The following is an 18,500-nucleotide window of genomic DNA, read 5'->3' on the forward strand; positions in this document are numbered from 1 at the left end:
AACTACAGACCTTCAGTTTACAAGACTGACGCTCTACCACTGAGCTATAGGGGCGGTGACATTAATCATGTGTATTTTCCATTTCTTTAACATGAGCTTCCCAACTTGGATCCTGGGTGCTGTTTTTTAATTGTGGCATTGTCACAAGACTTTGACTCTTCCATACTTTAAAATCACATTGGACTTCTGTAATTTACTCAACATGCTTGATCAACAAATAGAGATGCAGAGGCTTTGTCTCAGGAGGACTTGAGAGTTTTTTTTCACTGTTCAATGAGAATATCTTGGTAGAGATACAAGAACCTCATGTCACCTTTTCCAATATTCCATATTTCCCACTTTGAAACAGACAAGTTTTAAGATATGTTGAAAAGAAATTGCAACAGAAAAAGCAGGATTCTCAATCTTCCCTACTAATGTGAAATTAACAAAAGCAAAAGGAAGCAAAATCAAAGCATTTTTTCCTTATTCTCCGTTAGTCCACATCTGATATTAGGTAATTATTTTTATTGCTTGGATGCTTTTGGTTAATCTTATATCAGTATCAGATTACAATGTTGAAAACCACCCATAGTTCATATGAAAATGATGCATGGATACAAAGGGGACCGGGAAGCGCGGGGCTTCCATGTGCTCCTAACATGGTAGGACCCTAACCAAATCTTTCTATCAGATAACTTTCAAGCTTTTCTTCCTGTTTAACACATAAGATTGAGATTAATCATTGTAAAAAACTACAAAACTCAATGCTTAAATTAATCCCTACACACGCATGCCTAATGATTTCAATGATCGATTAATGATGATGGAAAACAAAATTCATGTTTTTTCTCTTTCTGACTTCTGATATATAGATAGATAGATATGGCTGCGCATGCAGCTGATACTGCATACCGCTAGTCATTCACATTTAGCAAGTCAAGTTCATATTATAATATAATTACCGACAAATGATTCTTGAAGTCACCATCCATAAGTATATGGTTGATGCTTACATAAAAATGGTTTTGGTATGGGAAAAAAAAAATTTATATGATTCTTGGCCATGTACCAGATATAGTTGTTTTGAGCAAAGAAATGCTAGTTAAGCTTAAACAAGTTGACCTAATCAATAAACAAGTCTCACATTGCACTGGAAATTAATATGAGGCTTTAATTTCGGATGCTGAGTGCGTTCAGGTCCGTCTGCTGCTTTCTTGGTTGTACAGCAGATTGCTTTAACAGAAATGGCATGCTTACATATGAAGGAAAGCAGCTCCCCCCCTCCATTGGCCCTGTAACAAATGGAAAAAACAAGAAAGAAACCTGATGGGATTTTAATCTTGCAGATGTTCCAGGTCTTTGAAGAACATTAAGAATTATACATCACATACATCCCACATGTGTCCAGGCATGCCTTTGTTACTGGCTTACTGTTTAGGAGATGTGAATTGCATGCTGTGGAAGATAAATGGGAGGTGTCCCTATTGATTTTACCACAAGCAGCATTTTTGTAATGTGTGAAAAGGTTTAAGATGAAAAGCACAAAATGATTACAAAGGCTCCCTTGACTAGTTTTTTAGGATATTCCTCTACAGCCTACCAAATTAGACCTCAAAGAACACAGGAAAAAAAATAAAGAAAACCCAAAGTCCCCAATCAAAGGAAATGGAAGATTTCGCCAGGGATTGGCGCGATTTCAGGCAATTTAAGGAGAAAATTCCACAAAACTACACGTAAGGAAGCTTTTGGTTGGAAGAAAACAAAAGCGAGAGCAGTTAACAGGACTAGGAGAATAAGATAAGAAAACTTTGATAAATGCATGTGCAGGTGGGGGCCATGAGGCATAGCGGTTGGTAGTCCAACCGGAACATTTGCATGTGCAGGCTTTGATCCTTGTAAATGACCTGAAAATATGAAATCCGTTCTCGTGGTCTTGCCTTTCTCTCATCGTGAGGATTGCTTGCTTGTCTCTTCCTTCTCTTCACGTCCACATCGCACCGCCCCCAGACATTTTCCATTTATTTCCTATATAAACCCCTTCTCCCATCCCTATGTTCACAAGCATCAAGCACTAAACACACCAAGCCTTTTAATTACCCTCTCTCTCTCTCTCACCTCTCAATTACTCCAGCTAATATTGACAATGGCAAAAGCAGGATTGTCTGCAGCTTCTCTTCTGCTCTTTCTCTTCAATTTCTGCCTGCGAGGGGCCTATGGTGACTACGGGGGAGGATGGGAAGGTGGTCATGCTACATTCTATGGTGGTGGTGACGCATCTGGCACAATGGGTAAGTTTAGTTGACTTTGTCATTCTAGTAAAAAGGAATAAAAGCAAAAAAGGGGAAACCAAAACTTTACAAAGTGTGGGGTAATGAAAAAGTTGAAGCAATGCCATAATAACTTGCTGCTCCAAGTCCTTTTGTGTACTTCAACACGAATTGCACTTGTTAACTTTAAATGGTCTATAACTTTTTAAGGTTACTTACTTCCACTGCTTCTATTTCAGGAGGTGCTTGTGGATATGGCAACCTATACAGCCAAGGCTATGGGACTAACACTGCAGCACTTAGCACCGCCTTGTTCAACACTGGATTAAGCTGCGGTTCTTGCTATGAAATGAGATGTGACAATGACCCCAAATGGTGCCTGCCCGGATCCATCATCGTCACTGCAACAAACTTCTGCCCCCTAACTTTGCGTTGTCCAATGACAATGGTGGCTGGTGCAACCCTCCCCTCCAGCACTTTGACTTGGCAGAGCCTGCCTTCCTGCAGATTGCTCAATACCGCGCTGGAATTGTCCCCATTTCATTCAGAAGGTAATGATTCCAACACCCTTTTATGATCAAAACTTAGTTAAACTAGTTTCCGAGCTCATCTCAATAACATATTTCCTATGTTGGTCTGAACAGAGTCCCCTGTACGAAGAAAGGAGGAATCAGGTTCACCATTAACGGTCACTCTTACTTCAACTTGGTCTTGATCACAAATGTTGGCGGTGCTGGAGATGTCCACGCAGTGTCAATCAAGGGCTCCAAAACAGGATGGCAACCAATGTCAAGGAACGGGGCCAAAACTGGCAGAGCAACTCCTACCTCAACGGCCAAGCCTCTCCTTCCAGGTCACCACAAGCGATGGCCGGACCGTGACCAGCAACAACGTGGTGCAGAGGAAGTTGGCAGTTCGGACAAACATTTGAGGGCGGTCAGTTTTAAGAGTTTCCAGGGCAAAAGAATGTCCTGGAAAATGGAAGTGCGTGTATCTATTGTGCCACTGTTTGAGACAGGGGAAGGAACAAGAGGGAGAGTATAGAGTAGGAGAGGCTCAGTCCCATGTGGCTGTCTATTGCTGAGGTGGTTCATTGGCACCCGCTAGGCCTTCTTTTATGTATTTTCATTCATCAAAAGGGTTGTGAGCTTTACAGTTTTCTCTCTTTAAAAGTAAACAGGGGATATTCCATAGTCTGGCTTCTGTTTAATTCATAGCCATTAATGAATATCAATTCAAGATCTCTTTACTTAATTCCAACTTGACTCTCTTTGATTCTAGATCCCAATTTGCCGGTCCCATTTCCAGCATTTCTCATTGCAAATTGGAATACTTTTATTCCTCCAGCAACATGTTATAATTAGTCCTGAAGAAAGAACTGTAGCAGTAGCCAAGCTACCTACTGCAAGAGGCCAAAGGCTTTAAACTTCAAAGACAGACAGAACCAAGAAAAAAATGCCTAAGCAAACCTGCATAAATTGAGACATTAACAATTTTGCACCTGCCATTCTCACTAAAAACCAAACCTCCTGCATGTATTGTCACGCCCCAAACCCAAGCATCTATTACATACTCAAGACATGAATCTCGTAAACAGGTAAAACATCGAAAGTCATATTAAAACAAAAACAATATCTTCCAAAGTCTCTTCAGAATTTACACTTTGTGGAACCTAAGATCTCCAAATACAAATTTGCAGTAACTTTATTGCTTTGACACACTTTTCAATACCGAATTTACACTTGCTTGTCTTTCCATTTATGTGTTTGTTTACTTTCAATTTGTGATTCTGGATGAGTATGTAATGTAGACTTATGACCCAGAAAACAAGCAAAAGAGCAATTCCCTGTCTAACACAAATGTGGAATCCCATGTGCTTGGTTCTTGGAAAGAACTACAGCTTGTTTGCTTAACCTTTGACCTATAACTAACATGCCAAACCTCTAACCCCCAACATTACATATGTCATCTCCAGTCCCGTAGACTGTCATTTTCCTGTTATTGATTCCTTGAGCAATGTCGTGCGGTAATTGTGCTCTCCTATCCCTTTCACTGGTCCAAGTAGAAGTTAGGTTGATGACAGTACAATGTCTGGAGTTACATTCAACACCGTTGCAGGTGAAAACCTAACTACCGTCACCGACCATGGCAAGCTCTAGTTGATCAAGATTCCAATAGGTCAACTCTCCTCTCCCTGTTGTTTGTCTAACAGCAATAACTTTAGAAATCGACAGGAATTCACATGCTTGCAACACAACAGTTCTGTAATTGAATGAGAATTTGGCTTAGAGGAAGACAATATATCAAGCCAAGAACAGCAGCCATGGCATGGTTTCTCAAAGCATGTAAGAATACCTCCAGCAGCGGTTTGTATTCCAAGCGGACATTCAATACGACGGGTTTTTAATAAGTGAAGGGATGTTTATTATATTTATTTATTTAAAATATTTGTACTTTGCGTGTAAAGATACTAAATCTATTATAGAAGAAACGACACCGGAAAAGATAATGTTCTAATACAATATTAAATTTTTAAAACAGACATCTAATTTAACTAAAAAGGAATATTATAACAGAGTTGAAAATTTCACAAATGGATTTATATGTTTTGCCACCTATTCATTGAATCATAAGTCAACATTGAATTATCAAATTAAACATGGTTTTTTCTTTGAAAAAATACCCTTTGTTTATAACGTATTTTTTAAAATAACTCTCTTTATAATTTTAATTATTTTTAATTAAAAAAATTAATTTTGAATAAAATTCCTCTTAATGAAATCAACCCATATATTTCAGTTTGTGTCTTAAATTGACTCATATCTTTTAAGCTTACCTCACTATACCATTTATTTATAAAGTATCCCTTATCACAAAGAAAAAACCTTTAAACATTTTGAGCATTTTGAAGTGGTTTTTGATCCATGAAAAAAAAAAAACTTTTGAGTATTTTGAGCATTATTCACCAAGTAAGCATATTCATTGATTATGTTGTTAAATGGAATATGATGTATTGTTTGAAGTTATTGATTTTATTAAATAGAATTCAGTAGTTTTGGTAGTTTTTAGGTAACCGGTTCTTGGGTATCGCATGACTAGTTTTTAGGGATCACGTTATTAATTTTTAGATATTATGTAATTAATTTTTAGATATTACGTAACTGGTTAATATGACATTACGTGACTGATTAATAAGGCATTGCATGAGCAGATAGTAAGGTATTACGTGACTAGTTTTTACGTAATGAGAAAGTCAAGCAGTACCTAAAAATTAGTCTCGCAATATCTAAAAACTAGTGACACAATGCCTAAAAACCGATAATGCAATACCAAATAACTAATTGATTTGTCTGATCATAGTCAGATTTAAATTACCAATGTCATCTACTTTACAGATATGTCTAATAAATTTTAATCCCTCAACTTAGGAGTTCTATAAATAAACTAATAAAAAACATATACATTAATGTCATCTTTGCTTTCTGAGATGACAAGAAAGAGATAGATGGAAAAATACACAGTATTTGGTAGGAGAGAAATTGAGATTTAATTTTGAAATTTTTGTTTAGATGTCAGAATAAAGAAACCGAAATCATTTTAATTTATTTGAAATTATTTAAAAGATATTATTGTCAATTCATGTCAAAAATTAGTTCAGAATAATTAAAATTATAATAAAAGATATTTTTGAATTGAGATGGAGGGTTACTTTTTACAATTTTCTCTTAAACATGTATAAATTTTTTTTATAATAATTACGTATAATTAAATAGATATGTGATAATCAATTAAATTTTATTTATGAATTTTCACACACATCAATTCTTGAATACCACTTACATATTTTTAAAAATATTTTTTTATATACTATGTAAATTATATAATAATTTAAAACTTTGCAAACAAATTTAATTAATCATTACATGAAAATATGTAACATTGAATCGTTAACTCAAGTCAATTCACCCTACTTAATGTATAATATACCATTCGTATTTGAGATAATAATTGACATTTTTATTGTCGTTATCAATAATAATTCACTACTTAATACATAATTCATTATTTATTAAAAAAATAAATTATAACACAAATAGACACGTTAGATCCATATATAAATAAATACGACTAATTTATACCAAAGAGAAAAAAAAAAGTTACACGTGAAAATTATTGGACTACAATGAAAGAATAGGCCAAATGGTCATCCATCCAAGCAATAGAAGTCTGGTAGTAAATCGGAATACCTGAAATTTGGCATCAGCTACATCAACAACACCGAAAGGTGAAGAAGCCATAATATAGTCTAAGATCGAGACTACACATTAGACAAGCTCAGAGATAAAACAAAAATGGGTGCTGAGCAGAGTCCAAGGAAAATGGAAATTCCTATTTGGAATCTCAATCCTTGTAGGAGGATAATAACCATTTGGTCAAATTTGACAAACATTTTGGGAAAGGTGGTGATCTTAGAGAGCCAATGAATGCTATAAGAAGGATGTATAAAACGCAGGGTTTTTGCTTGGAAAGGGTGTGCCATAGAGCCTGGAAATCCCACCAAGGTTCCAACCAGTCTCCTTTCCTCTTTCTTTAGCCTTTCCATAGAAAAGGAAAGGAGGAACATAGCTAACAATTGCCATTGAAATCAATTCCCTGGAAGATCATTCAAAAACACTTGATGAAACCATGGAAAAAAACTTACAGTGCCCTTGTTGGCATCCACCATGGATGGTATTGTTAATAACTTGAGAGATCACCAACAAGGAAAGAGTGGATGGGTCTTTCATTCTCTTACAAGAACTTGTCTATGATGACAAAGGCATTGATCCAAACAAAAAGTCATCAACAGGAATTGACCAAGCAATATGGAGCCCCATGTGCTGGAATTTTGCAGAGATCTAGTATATAAGAATGGTTGCTTAACCTTGACTTTCATTACTAATAATTAACAATGGATTTCTTCTTTTAACCAAGTAGAATTTAACTTCATTATATTAACAATTATATAAACAAAAAATCATCCAACACATTGCTCAACATCTTTTTGAGTTTGACAGTATCTTCTAAGATACGTGTTAATCTTATTGTTTCCTTGGAGATTAAAGTAAGAAAATCTAGTCACTAGTTGAGTTTGCTAGAAATGAACTACTTGGGATAATTTAAGTAACAAAGATGGTAATTAACATTACAATATTACAAAGAAACAAAAAAAACACTTGTAGCACAGAATGGTTGGCATAGTCAATTTCTTTATCTCCTGATTCATGTAAATAATGTTCGTTTGGGTCAATTTGCTTAATTTTTATGGGTTTTTTTCTGTTCATATTCAAAGATAAGGACAATCTCATTTTATGTCATGTTATACTAAATTATTATAGATTTCACGTTAATAAGAAATGAGGTGAGTCTTACATATTAAAAAAATAAATTTTTTATCACTTATTAAATATGCTTTTTGGATTAAGAATGTAAACTTGTAATTTATAGATTTATTTAAACTTTTAATAATAATTGTTTCAACATATATTTATTTACAAGGTAAAAAGATGATAAACCTATTTTATATTTCAAATAAAAAGATAAATGTTAACATCATATTTGCAACAAAAAATATTTTGGGATTTATGGGTTTGGGCTTTTTTTTTAAAGAAAAAATGACACGTTTCAAATATTTATTTTTATATTTATGTTGACAAAATTATCTAAAAACCACTTAATATCACAATAACAAATATAAAATAGGTAAATTACAAAATTAGGACCATGTTTGGCAATAGAATTATGAACAATAATTCTAAAAAATTTAATTAAAAGAATATAATCACATGTATCACTTTCTCTTGCCTAATAAAATTAATTTTTAATAAAATATTTATAAATTAAACCTTACAGAATTATCTCCTCAGCAATTTTATATTAAACAATAATTTTCTTAACAATCAGAGGATAAAACGACGTAGTTTTAAAAGCTGTTGGAACTCACTTGGAACAAAATCCCCAGTCTATAGAGAGAGTCAAACAGCGGTCAAATTTTCCGATAACGTTTCGCCGGTGATTTGAGTATTGCGTTTAGAAAGACAGAAGAATCGAACATGTCAAAGGAAGAAAGAGAGATGGCTGGAGATGTAGTTGCGAGGTTGCAATCGCAGCTACAGTCTCTCCAGAATAGAGTCAAGGTACTTCTTGCTTTGCCTATTTCTTAATTTCGTTTTCTTTTCATTAATTTTTTTTAATTTTATTCACTATTCTCTTTTTTATTTTTTTGTAATTTATGAATCAGGAATTAGAGGCTGAGAATGCAAAGCTAGTATCTCAACTCTCCAAATGTTGTTGCCACAAGGTTTGTAAGCGAATTGAATTTCTTTCTATCTTTTTGTTTTATTATTAATTTTAATTTTGTGCTTTTTTTTTTGGAGCCATTGTTTGTGTTGAAGAATTAGCAAAAGAAATGGCATATTTGCAACATTTGTTATTTTTTTTTTTTAGGCTCTGTTTGGTAGTTTCTTTTGCTACTTGTCTTTTTTTTTTTGCTTTTTGTTATTAACATGAGAAACTTGGGTATATTGAAATGGTAATTCACAACATACTTGTTACATTAAAAGGTGAAATCATGAATTTTGTTGTCCAGGAAAGTTAAATTTTTAAAAAATATTATTTGCTTTTTTTAACTAAAGACATTTTTTTTTTTTGGCTTTTGGGAATAAAAAAACAAGTAATAAAAGTAAAGGTAAGAACTAAGATGGAGCCTTAATTTACAATTAAGTAGTCTTTATTGTGCTTGTAAAAACTTCCTAGGCATTGGGGACTGTGGGATGAGTAGTGGGTTTTATTTGGTTTTTTTTTTTTTTCCATTGCCCTTGTTCGGTGCATTTCATATTTTCCAGTTGATCAAAAGAGGGGGAAGAGGCTTTTTTTTTTTTTTTGTGATAATACTCATAGTTGGGTACCAATGAGGCTAAAATATTGGTATGATGCAGACAGAGAAGATGCATAACGGTTCGGATGTAAAATGTTTCAATTCGAGTGTGGCAAGTCCGAGAACAAACAATGGAGATGATGAGACCAGAAAAAAGAAAGCATCAGAAAGAATTCCAGGTTTCTTTCCTAGTCTCTATCTATTTGCTGATCTTAAATATCATTTGAGTTTGTTGACACTGGGGGAAAATTCTCTATCGCTTGCTCATTGTGATATGAGTAAACACCCTATCTTTGTGTTTAAAGTTTCTACTTTTATTTTAAATTTTGCTACATTCTTGTAACAGAAATATTGCTAAATTTGTATAAAATCTCAAAAAGAAAAATAGTGGGCTTTTAATAATAAACTTTCTTTGTGGTCCAATAGTCATCCTCTATCATACATACCTTTATTCCTGGTGAATGTAAGATTCAACGTTAGATTCTTGATAAAAGCAAAACCTGATAACTAGGTTATTAATGAAGTTAGTTGGCAACTTCAACCCTTTCTCTAATTGCTTCATGAATACACTCTATATGTGGCACTGCAGCAGTTGTCAAGTTCAGTGTGCTGATATATGAAGTATGATATAGCAGAAAAGGATGGAGTCTATATCTAAATTTCTGTCAATCAGTTGATGCACTGTTAATGAAAAATATTAAAGAAAATGAAGAGGGCTTTACTAAATAAATAAACCAAAGATCACACAAAATAAATAATCCCTTTGAACCAAGTAGCCTGCAGATGGATGACAAGGCACAATCTCCTCTTTGCACCTGCAGTATCTGGTCAATTTTCATGATTTCTGATACTAATTTTAATGCAATTTAGCTCTTTGAACTAATCTTCTTGGTTTTTTTTTTTAAATAGCTAACCTAAACAGAACTAATCTTGTTTCTTTCTCCTTCTTCATTGCATTCTTTTGGTTCTATGGTAGTTGTATTCTACCTGTTTCAAGTTTCATATACTGCTTCTGAAATTAAACAGCAGTTGGAAGTTTGGAATATGCACAGTATGAAACAAATCAAAATTTGCATATCTGAGATCTTATATTCACATATCTATGTGTGATTATTACAAAAATGTGCCATAGTTCATATACTTGTGCTCACCAATGATCATCATTTGGTTGCTGAGATATGAGATTGGAGATATGTTGCATTAGCATATTGTATTTCATGAAAATGCTGCATATCTAATCTGTCAGAGAGCACTGGTCACTTACTTTCAACTCAGTTGCATTATGAACTCATGGGAAAGAGAGAGTAAAAGTCAGTAATATTGGTCATTATAAATCTGAAGTGTATTATGACATGATCTTAGTAAAACAATTTTGTTGATCAAGCAATTGTAATTTGCTTAGTCTTGTGTATTCTCTCAAGAAGTATGACATTGTCATCAGACATATTCTTATGTATCAAATTTCATCATCTATCTTTCTAAACAGGTTATAATTTGGAAATCATGACTCACCATTCCAAGAGATATGTTGCTCTAAAAGTTATGTATTTTGGTAAGAGGTATGCAATGTAACCATAATCCCTCGTGATATCTATGTTTCTTGGCATCAGTAGCATAAATTCCTCTACAGTTACAAATTGCTCTAATGCGTTAATAAGTCAAAGGGGAAGGAAAGGAGAACAGAGAATAGCAACTGAATATTCATGGTGGAAGACCTAGTTTTAATAGTGTCTCAGTTCAATTTCATGTAACTTGGTTCAACCTTCATTCCAGCCAGATAGGGTTGACTACATCAATGATTTTCTGCTTTTCCCTCCCTCTGGCTAGGGTATAGTTCCTTCTGGAAAAGTAACAACATGTAGACTAGGGTGGATCCCCTTTATGTGTATTTCCTTTAGTAAATACTGCCACCTGTGTCTATCACTCGCTGGCATTTTGAAAAGATTAAGACGTGGAATCTTGGACTGAGTGTCTTCTAGTATCAACATGGCATTGGGTTTTATTACTTAGTTTATATTGTAAGATGCTTATTTAATACCAACCACAAGTTAATTTAAGACGATCACAGGATTAAGCCCTACTGATGCATGGTCTTGGTAGCTAAGTGACACTTATTCATCGCTTTAGTAGGGTCTCTCTTTTCTTTTCCTTAAAAGTCTGGTCCCTTGCTAACGCTATGCGTTTATTTACTTCATTTCCCATTTATTATTTGATTGTAAAATTTATAATATTTGGTTTTTTAAAAAGAAATTAAAATTTATAAATTGTAATGACAGTAGAACACAAGGAAAGCCTTACGATTTCATGTGCTATATGACAGGTTTTATGGTTTTGCTTCAGAAGCACAAATGGATCCTACTGTTGAGGTATGGTGCTTAAATATCTCTTAGAAATTAACTGCTGGGGAATGACAAGTGCAAGACCTGTTTGAATCTTAAAACAATTTCCTTTTGAGAAAAACAGGAATTAAATTAGTAGATGCTTGAACTAGTATCAGATATGAACTTATACAATTATTTTTGTTGGATGATACAGTTAGTTTCATTCTTGAATATTTTTATAATTCTAGTGCCCATGCAGTCTGAAATTTTCAAAGCTCTTGAGAAAACGAGGCTTTCAGTTGGTGACAAGAAGGAATCTCTCTACTCAAGATGTGGCAGAACAGATAAGGGAGTCTCCGCTGTCGGCCAAGTAAGTTGATCTCTAGAAGAATCTCTTTTAAAATATCCCTTGATAGTTTTGACCTTTTGCAAATTGGAGAAATCTGCAAGTATGTGGGTGGCTGTCACCGGTAGTTTTGATATTTGGCAAGACATGTCCCTCTTTTTCAATATGTGAATTTTTGTTTCTGTAAAACCTATAAATTAACAAGATGTCTTTGGTGTTGGGATTAAGTGGACGCTTGATGTAATATACTGTTTCATTTGAGTTTAGTTTATATCAAATTACATAGAACTGAAATAGACTTTTCTTTTTATATGTTTTTTTGAAGCTTTCTAAAAATATGAAAGTCATTTCTACAAGAAGACCAAATTTCTAACTCATAGAACTTCAGAGATACATTTAAATTTTTAGAAATATTTAGTTTGTTGTTTTATGAGATATTATGATCTTACATGTTTTGACAATGAGGTTTGCTTGAATAATCGCTTTTAGACTTACTGGCAATTTTGGTGCTTTTTCTTGAGCATGTGTAAATGTCACAACGAAACCTTTGCCAAGTAGTTGTTAGCCTTTTTGATAAGATGAAAAAAGCCAATGTGCAAGGCCTACCTTGATAGAAGTATGTGCTGACCTTCCAGAAGAGAAATTTACCTATTTATAGTTTCGTTGTTTAATATTGATAACTTTTCCAGCTTCCCTTGATTAAACCTGGTTTTTCAACAATATGTTATTGTAATTTTGATTCTATGCATTTTTTTTGTTTTGCTTCTGGATACCTGTAGCCTGCAGGTATTGTGTAATCGCCCTATATTATTTTGCTAAATCACCATATTGTAGCATTGGTTCTTTGCCAAAGTGAATTGACACTGATTTTTGTTAAAGATAACTAGTGCTTTTCTATTACATGGTGCACTTCTCTCTAATGATAGGACATATGATGATGAAAAAATAATAATAGTATAAGAAGAACAAGCAATCTATTCTCTGGGGCAAAATAATAGACCAAACAAGTTAGTAGCACCTCTGATATGTAACATTCGCTTCTTTTTATTCTTTCTAGCAAATAGTCGAGCATTGTGATCCTCGAAGCATTTTCATCTTTGTGTGAAATCTCATTATCAATTTTAACATGATGTGCCTAGCCTTCTTGGAATTATATATCTGCCCTATTCTTCCACAACTTGGAGAAAAATTAGAATAATTTGCTCATTATTTCCTTGTTTAATGTTTACACTTGCATATGGTTTTTGCTGCTTTATACCTGTGTTGTCTAACTGTAATTTTGAACCATGGTTTACCCATATAGTTGAATGTTAAGAATATGGAAAATGTTTGGTGCAGGTGATTGCATTATATTTAAGGTCAAACCTCAAAGAAGCTGATGCAAACAACAACACTTCAGGAGAATTAATTTCAGGGACTCAAACTGGTCAGCCAGTTATTCTGTCCTAATGACTCTAACTTAGTGCAAAAGCTTCATCTTTAGATATCATCTGATGTTGCTGATTCATGGCTTTTTCTTGTTCCAAATCCCTGCATTCTATCATTTTCTAGGTCCTGTTGCAATTGAACATGAAAGCACTTAAATTTTAACTAATAAAGGCTAGCAACAAATAGAATTTTAGGATGGTCACTTTTGGTTTGAGGATAAAGCAAACTGTTTAAGGAGCTTTGAGTTTACTACAAGTTGTTACGAAATGTCTTAATTAGTCTCACTTAGTTGTTCATTTAGTGAACTGATTATACCATTGGAGAAACTAGAACGAAATATGTGGGACAAAGTTGTGCTGAGGTGGAATAAAATACTTGTATGTAAATTGTTTTAGGTCAATTAAAGGGCTAAGTTGTGGAGTAATAAAACTCTGATACCATAATTGTTCACGTACCTTGCATGCCTTTAATGTTCTCTCTTGTGCTGTCAAGTTAAATGCCTGAACAATTCCAGTGACTTATTCATGTATGAAAGGGCAAAGTAGGGCACAATGCACATGCATAATAAGGCAAACTAGTACAAAACTCAAAAGTTTCAGGAAAATAAAATTTCAGATCAAGATTAGAAATAATTAAAGTTTAAATAATTCATTGCTTTCTGTTTGCCATGACCATCACATCAATATTCCGTATTGGTGAATTATTGCCTAATCTGGATACCGCATAAGATCTTTGCCCCATCTTACTGGAACTTGTTTCAAACTTCAAAGTTGGGAGGCATGTGAGCTTAGTTTCTGTGAGAAAAATTAATTTAATATAAAGTAAAATGCAATGCATTTTTTAAATGGTTTTAGCAGTGTGTTAGCTTCAGCTTCTTTAAAAAATTATGTGAATACATTGACGGTGAAGTTAAAAAGTGAAATATATGTATCTTTGATCTTAACTCATGCCTCTATTTGTTTATTTATTTTTTCTGAATCTTTATCAGAAGGAGAAATTGATTATGTGAGAGTACTGAACCGAGTCCTTCCAAACGATATTCGAATTTTAGGATGGAGTCCTGTTTCAATTGATTTCAGTGCAAGGTCTTTCTACATTTTAAAAAGTTTATTTCATTTTCAGATTTTGAGGGTGGCTGTATGGTTTTATTTTACAAAGGATATTTTAGCCTAATTCATCCTTAATGGATTCACAATAGCCAGAATCATTGCCTAAGTGTTATCATGCAAATTTACTTTTCGAACTTATTATATTAGTTATCTTATGGATTAAGATGATTGCATATTGTCTGTAAGTGCAGGTTTAGTTGTTTGGCTAGAGAATATACATACTTCTTTTGGGGAGGAAATTTGAATCTCCCAGTAAGCAATCTTTTTACATGTATTCTGAGTTCTGACCATTTGTCGAACTACTTTATGGGTTCTCATCAGAAATATAATAATGTAATTTTTTTTATTTATTTCCAGGATATGGAGAATGCAGGAAAGAAATTTATAGGAGAACATGACTTCAGAAATTTTTGTAAGATGGACGCAGCAAATGTACACAACTACAGGCGGCGTGTTACATTGTTTGAAATTTCTTCTTCTAATATGAGGTAATTTCTATTATCTCTCTGTTCTGGTTGATGCAAGTAAGTTTATATATACACACCAGATTTTTGTTTTGGATGATGCGTTCTCATGATGCTATAAAATTAATAAATAAATTTATATTTTCATGTCAAGATATGGTAGTTCTTTGGTACGCATAGTCCTGGTTATTATTTATTTTTCTTAAATGTCATCAAAATTAGCCCGTGAACTTATGCTTGTATTATTTCTAATTTACGGCTGACACGAATTCCACAACTTGTATGTAGTGCATGCTGCACAGTTAATCTTCTATTGTTGACAATTTTGGTTGGATAATGTTAATGTATCAACAAAAAGTTACTTATATGATCTGCCTAGTTAGAATTTGTAGAAAAGTGGATAACCTTCTATTGTTACTTGCAGGTTTGAAGGCAATCAGCTTTGTGCGATCAAAGTTAAAGGTAGTGCCTTCCTATGGCATCAGGTGCGGTGCATGGTTGCTGTACTATTTATGATCGGCCAAGGTGTTGAATCAATTGATGTGCGTGACAGTTGTTGTCATTACCTCTTTGTTTTCAGTTTTTGTTAACTTTTCTTGCTAGGTTAGAGATGAAATTCAACAGACACCAGAACTAAATATTGTTCATTCAAACTGTTCCTTTTCCTGATATTGACTGGCATGATACATGATGGTCAATTCAAAAGTTAATTGTGGCATCTTTTTACCTCAATTTCAAAGGCAGGCCTGGTCTTTGATTTTTGGCATAAACCAGTAATTCATCCATGGTGATGAATTTACTTGATGTAGAGGAGCATTCTGGTACACCCTTTAATCCCAGATTTTCGTGCTTAGTGTTTACTTTTCTCTAACTCTTTATAGCTACTCCTACATCAAGAATAGAAATGGGCACAACCACCTCGAGTTAGAATTCTTGGCATAAGTGATAGATATGGAAAGAATTTCCTAGGATCTTCTTGTAAGCATGGGATACAGCTTTAAAATGATCTTCAACATGGTAACTTTTTTTTTTTTCTTAATTGAGCTGCAGCAGACCTTCAACATGGTAACTTGATTGTAAGATGCTTAAATATTTTTACCTCTTTCTAGGGTGTTATGCACACATCTTTATTCTGTGCTCACACATCAAGTGATCAATTGGTCAATTTTTTGTAGGTGATAGATGCATTACTGGACACTGAGAAGACACCAAGAAAACCTCAATATGCCATGGCTCCAGAGATACCATTGGTCCTTCAATCCTGTCATTTTGAAGATGTCAATTTTATTTGTTCATCAGGTACGTGATACACAAAACTTCACCTCATGTCTTTGACTTATAAGGCATATAGGATACAGTTTTTTATGCTACAATTTGCTCTGATCAGAAAAAAAGAAAAAAAAAAAAAGCTTGCAATTTGCATCCATATATCACTCACATTTGCCAAGTCAACAACCATTTACACTTGAAATATTTGAATTATCCAGTGTTTTATGTGTAGATTCTGGGCAAGCACTACGTATACATTTGGAAAATGAATGTCGAGCATACCAGCTTCAATCTGCAATTTTTCATGAGGCTCTTCTAAGCTGCTTGCCTTTAGCAAATGGTGCAGAAACCAAGTTTCTACCATATATTTCTATCAAAGTCTTACTTTTTTGTTTATCTGTGTTGATCTGTTTTGCTGAAAGAGCTTTGACTTTTTCAGGCAAGAGCTTATTGAATGAGGGAACAATCAAGAAGGTGGCTTCCCATGTTCCTCTCTTGTCACGGCCAACCGAGCGTAAGTACCGCTACATTTTGAGTATTCACTAACAGGCTCTAAATACATATCATTGCCAGAAGATTAGTTACCTTGCCGTTTTTCATATTCATGTGGATGTTTGAATAGGTGTCATGCATTTATCGCCACAAAAGAGATAAGGTTGTGTAGGAATGTTCAAAGGTTTGCTTGTAGATAAGACAGTTCAGATCAGACCTCATATTTGTGTGCTTTCCACGATGAACATGGTTTCATCAGAAAACTGACCATCATGGTTACTTTCTTGCCAATCAGTCCTGTAGCAGACTTGTTAGTCATTAAGGAAATGCCTGTTTAAGAAGAAATGCATGCTTCTGAGTGCGTGTCCCTATAACTGTAATTAGCATGTCCGTTGTTTGAAGCTGCAGGGCAGCCCTCTTGTACTTTTAATTTTTCCCTTAGCCTTTGCTGACATTTGCAGATAGATGCTTAATGGTCAGTTTTGAAATTTAGCATATAAAATCTTGATAGCTTAATTGTCTGGGGTTTTTTCATTTTTAATGTTCGAGGTGTTGTGGCAAATTCCAGAATATTAACCTAGAAAGCTATTTTCCTTTTAGTCTAATTGTGAAAAGCATTTAACCTTTTGGCATAAGCTTTCTATGAGCAACTGATAACTCCCACACGTTTTCAAGAGATTTACGGTAGTCTTGATCTGTAGGTTTTCTACCATACTATCTGTAAGACTCTGGGTTTTCTTGTTTTCTCTGTAGAAGGCAGCAGGCATTCTGTTTGTTTTTCTTCAACTTTCGCCAACTGACATGGCGTAAACCTAACTTATTACCCTTTGTTTTTCCTCTTATGCCTTCTTTGTTACTCCCAGCATCATATGAGGAAAGATGTGCCAAACTGAATTCAAGAAGATGAACCTGGAAAACATTTTGGTGGAGTTGAAGCCCTACAATGTTTACTGTTAACTCAGTTATCCTGTTATGTTGTACCGTAATTTATTGTTTTGAGTTGTTTGGAATTTTGAGTTATGTCAGGGAGCATGTAGTTTTAAAAATGGTGAATTTTGATCCTTATAAGCCAAGGGAAAAGTGTCTTTCATATGGCATTCACTAGTATATTGCTTTTACGACTTCTTTTGCCTTGTTGGGTACATTGGACTAAGCACAAATGGTTGATGGCCAAGTTACTCCGATACGAGACCTTTCCATCATGTCATTTGGGTGAAATTGGCCTGATTAGATCATTTAAATTGAATCAAACAAGCCTTCCTTTGGTTCTACCTCTCTCTCTCTGGTTGATAACCTTTTTTTCAATGCAATCAATTAAAAGAATAGTGTCATGTAATAGATTCAGTGATAGCATCAAAACACCGCAATACTGACCATTAGTTGATGACCGATGAACCCTAATCCTTCTCTCTCAATTTGAGTCAAGGTTTAAAGGGTTCCAAAAAGGGGTTTAGGTTTAAGCCTTTTTTGTTGTAGGATGAACCTTTAATCGGAGCATAAGGTTGATCGGTGAAGAGAGGAGAGAAAGGGAGCAGCTCAATTAGTGATTAAGATTCACTAACACGATTATGTACATAAGTAATTTAGACATTTCACATTTCTCGTTAATGTCATTTACATATTAGTGGATCTAGTGTCATTATAGAGAACTTAAGAAGTCAAGGTATTATACCTTTCAACTTATTTGTAGTCAACAATTGGGTCATTAATCTAGTGCAACAGAGAAGTGGGACCTCAATTTGTTGCCAGCTGGGCCATTAATCTTTCAGAAGGGCTAGGGACATAATTTTGGAGTGCATGGAATATGCACCTTCCTTACATAAAATGCTCTTTGATCTGCCTCTCACTCTTCTCCCTGCTCCTTTTCATTTATCATGTTGTAAGATAACAATATTCCAATCCTGAA

The 18,500-nt window shown here is 34.2% G+C and overlaps 2 protein-coding genes across 3 annotated transcripts; both read left to right on the forward strand.

Moving 5' to 3' along the window:
• Positions 1–2,021: 2,021 nt before the first annotated feature.
• LOC110426119 (expansin-A8-like) lies at positions 2,022–3,503 on the forward strand. Its single transcript, XM_021441224.2, is given in 7 exon segments — positions 2,022–2,270; positions 2,489–2,665; positions 2,668–2,800; positions 2,894–3,045; positions 3,048–3,086; positions 3,089–3,156; positions 3,158–3,503. Coding segments are annotated over 7 exon segments (753 nt in total). The 5' UTR covers positions 2,022–2,125; the 3' UTR covers positions 3,197–3,503.
• A 4,673-nt stretch (positions 3,504–8,176) lies between these two features.
• Positions 8,177–17,715, forward strand: LOC110426299 (Pseudouridine synthase family protein). 2 transcript variants are annotated; one of them, XM_021441502.2, is made up of 15 exons: positions 8,178–8,425; positions 8,530–8,589; positions 9,227–9,344; positions 10,652–10,724; positions 11,486–11,531; positions 11,746–11,856; positions 13,171–13,258; positions 14,249–14,345; positions 14,561–14,621; positions 14,727–14,857; positions 15,258–15,375; positions 16,009–16,132; positions 16,335–16,442; positions 16,542–16,616; positions 17,458–17,715. In XM_021441502.2, exons 1-15 carry the CDS (start codon positions 8,342–8,344, stop codon positions 17,499–17,501), a joined length of 1,338 nt encoding a protein of 445 aa, XP_021297177.1. In that variant the 5' UTR covers positions 8,178–8,341; the 3' UTR covers positions 17,502–17,715. The 2 variants fall into 2 exon arrangements, with proteins under 2 accessions (XP_021297178.1, XP_021297177.1); XM_021441503.1 differs by lacking the exons at positions 16,542–16,616; positions 17,458–17,715 and having other exon boundaries at positions 8,177–8,425; positions 16,321–16,442.
• Positions 17,716–18,500: the final 785 nt, after the last annotated feature.

This window comes from Theobroma umbraticum, unplaced genomic scaffold, assembly GCF_002168275.2.
Source record: "Theobroma umbraticum cultivar Fairchild unplaced genomic scaffold, ASM216827v3 scaffold_55.0, whole genome shotgun sequence".
Lineage (NCBI taxonomy): Eukaryota > Viridiplantae > Streptophyta > Magnoliopsida > Malvales > Malvaceae > Theobroma > Theobroma umbraticum.

Coding starts and splice junctions, on each gene's coding strand:
- LOC110426299 (XM_021441502.2), top strand. CDS start 8,342: ATGTCAAAGGAAGAAAGAGAGATGGCTGGAGATGTAGTTGCGAGGTTG. Junction 8,426..8,529: donor CTCTCCAGAATAGAGTCAAG/GTACTTCTTGCT, acceptor TTTATGAATCAG/GAATTAGAGGCTGAGAATGC. Junction 14,346..14,560: donor TCAATTGATTTCAGTGCAAG/GTCTTTCTACAT, acceptor CTGTAAGTGCAG/GTTTAGTTGTTTGGCTAGAG.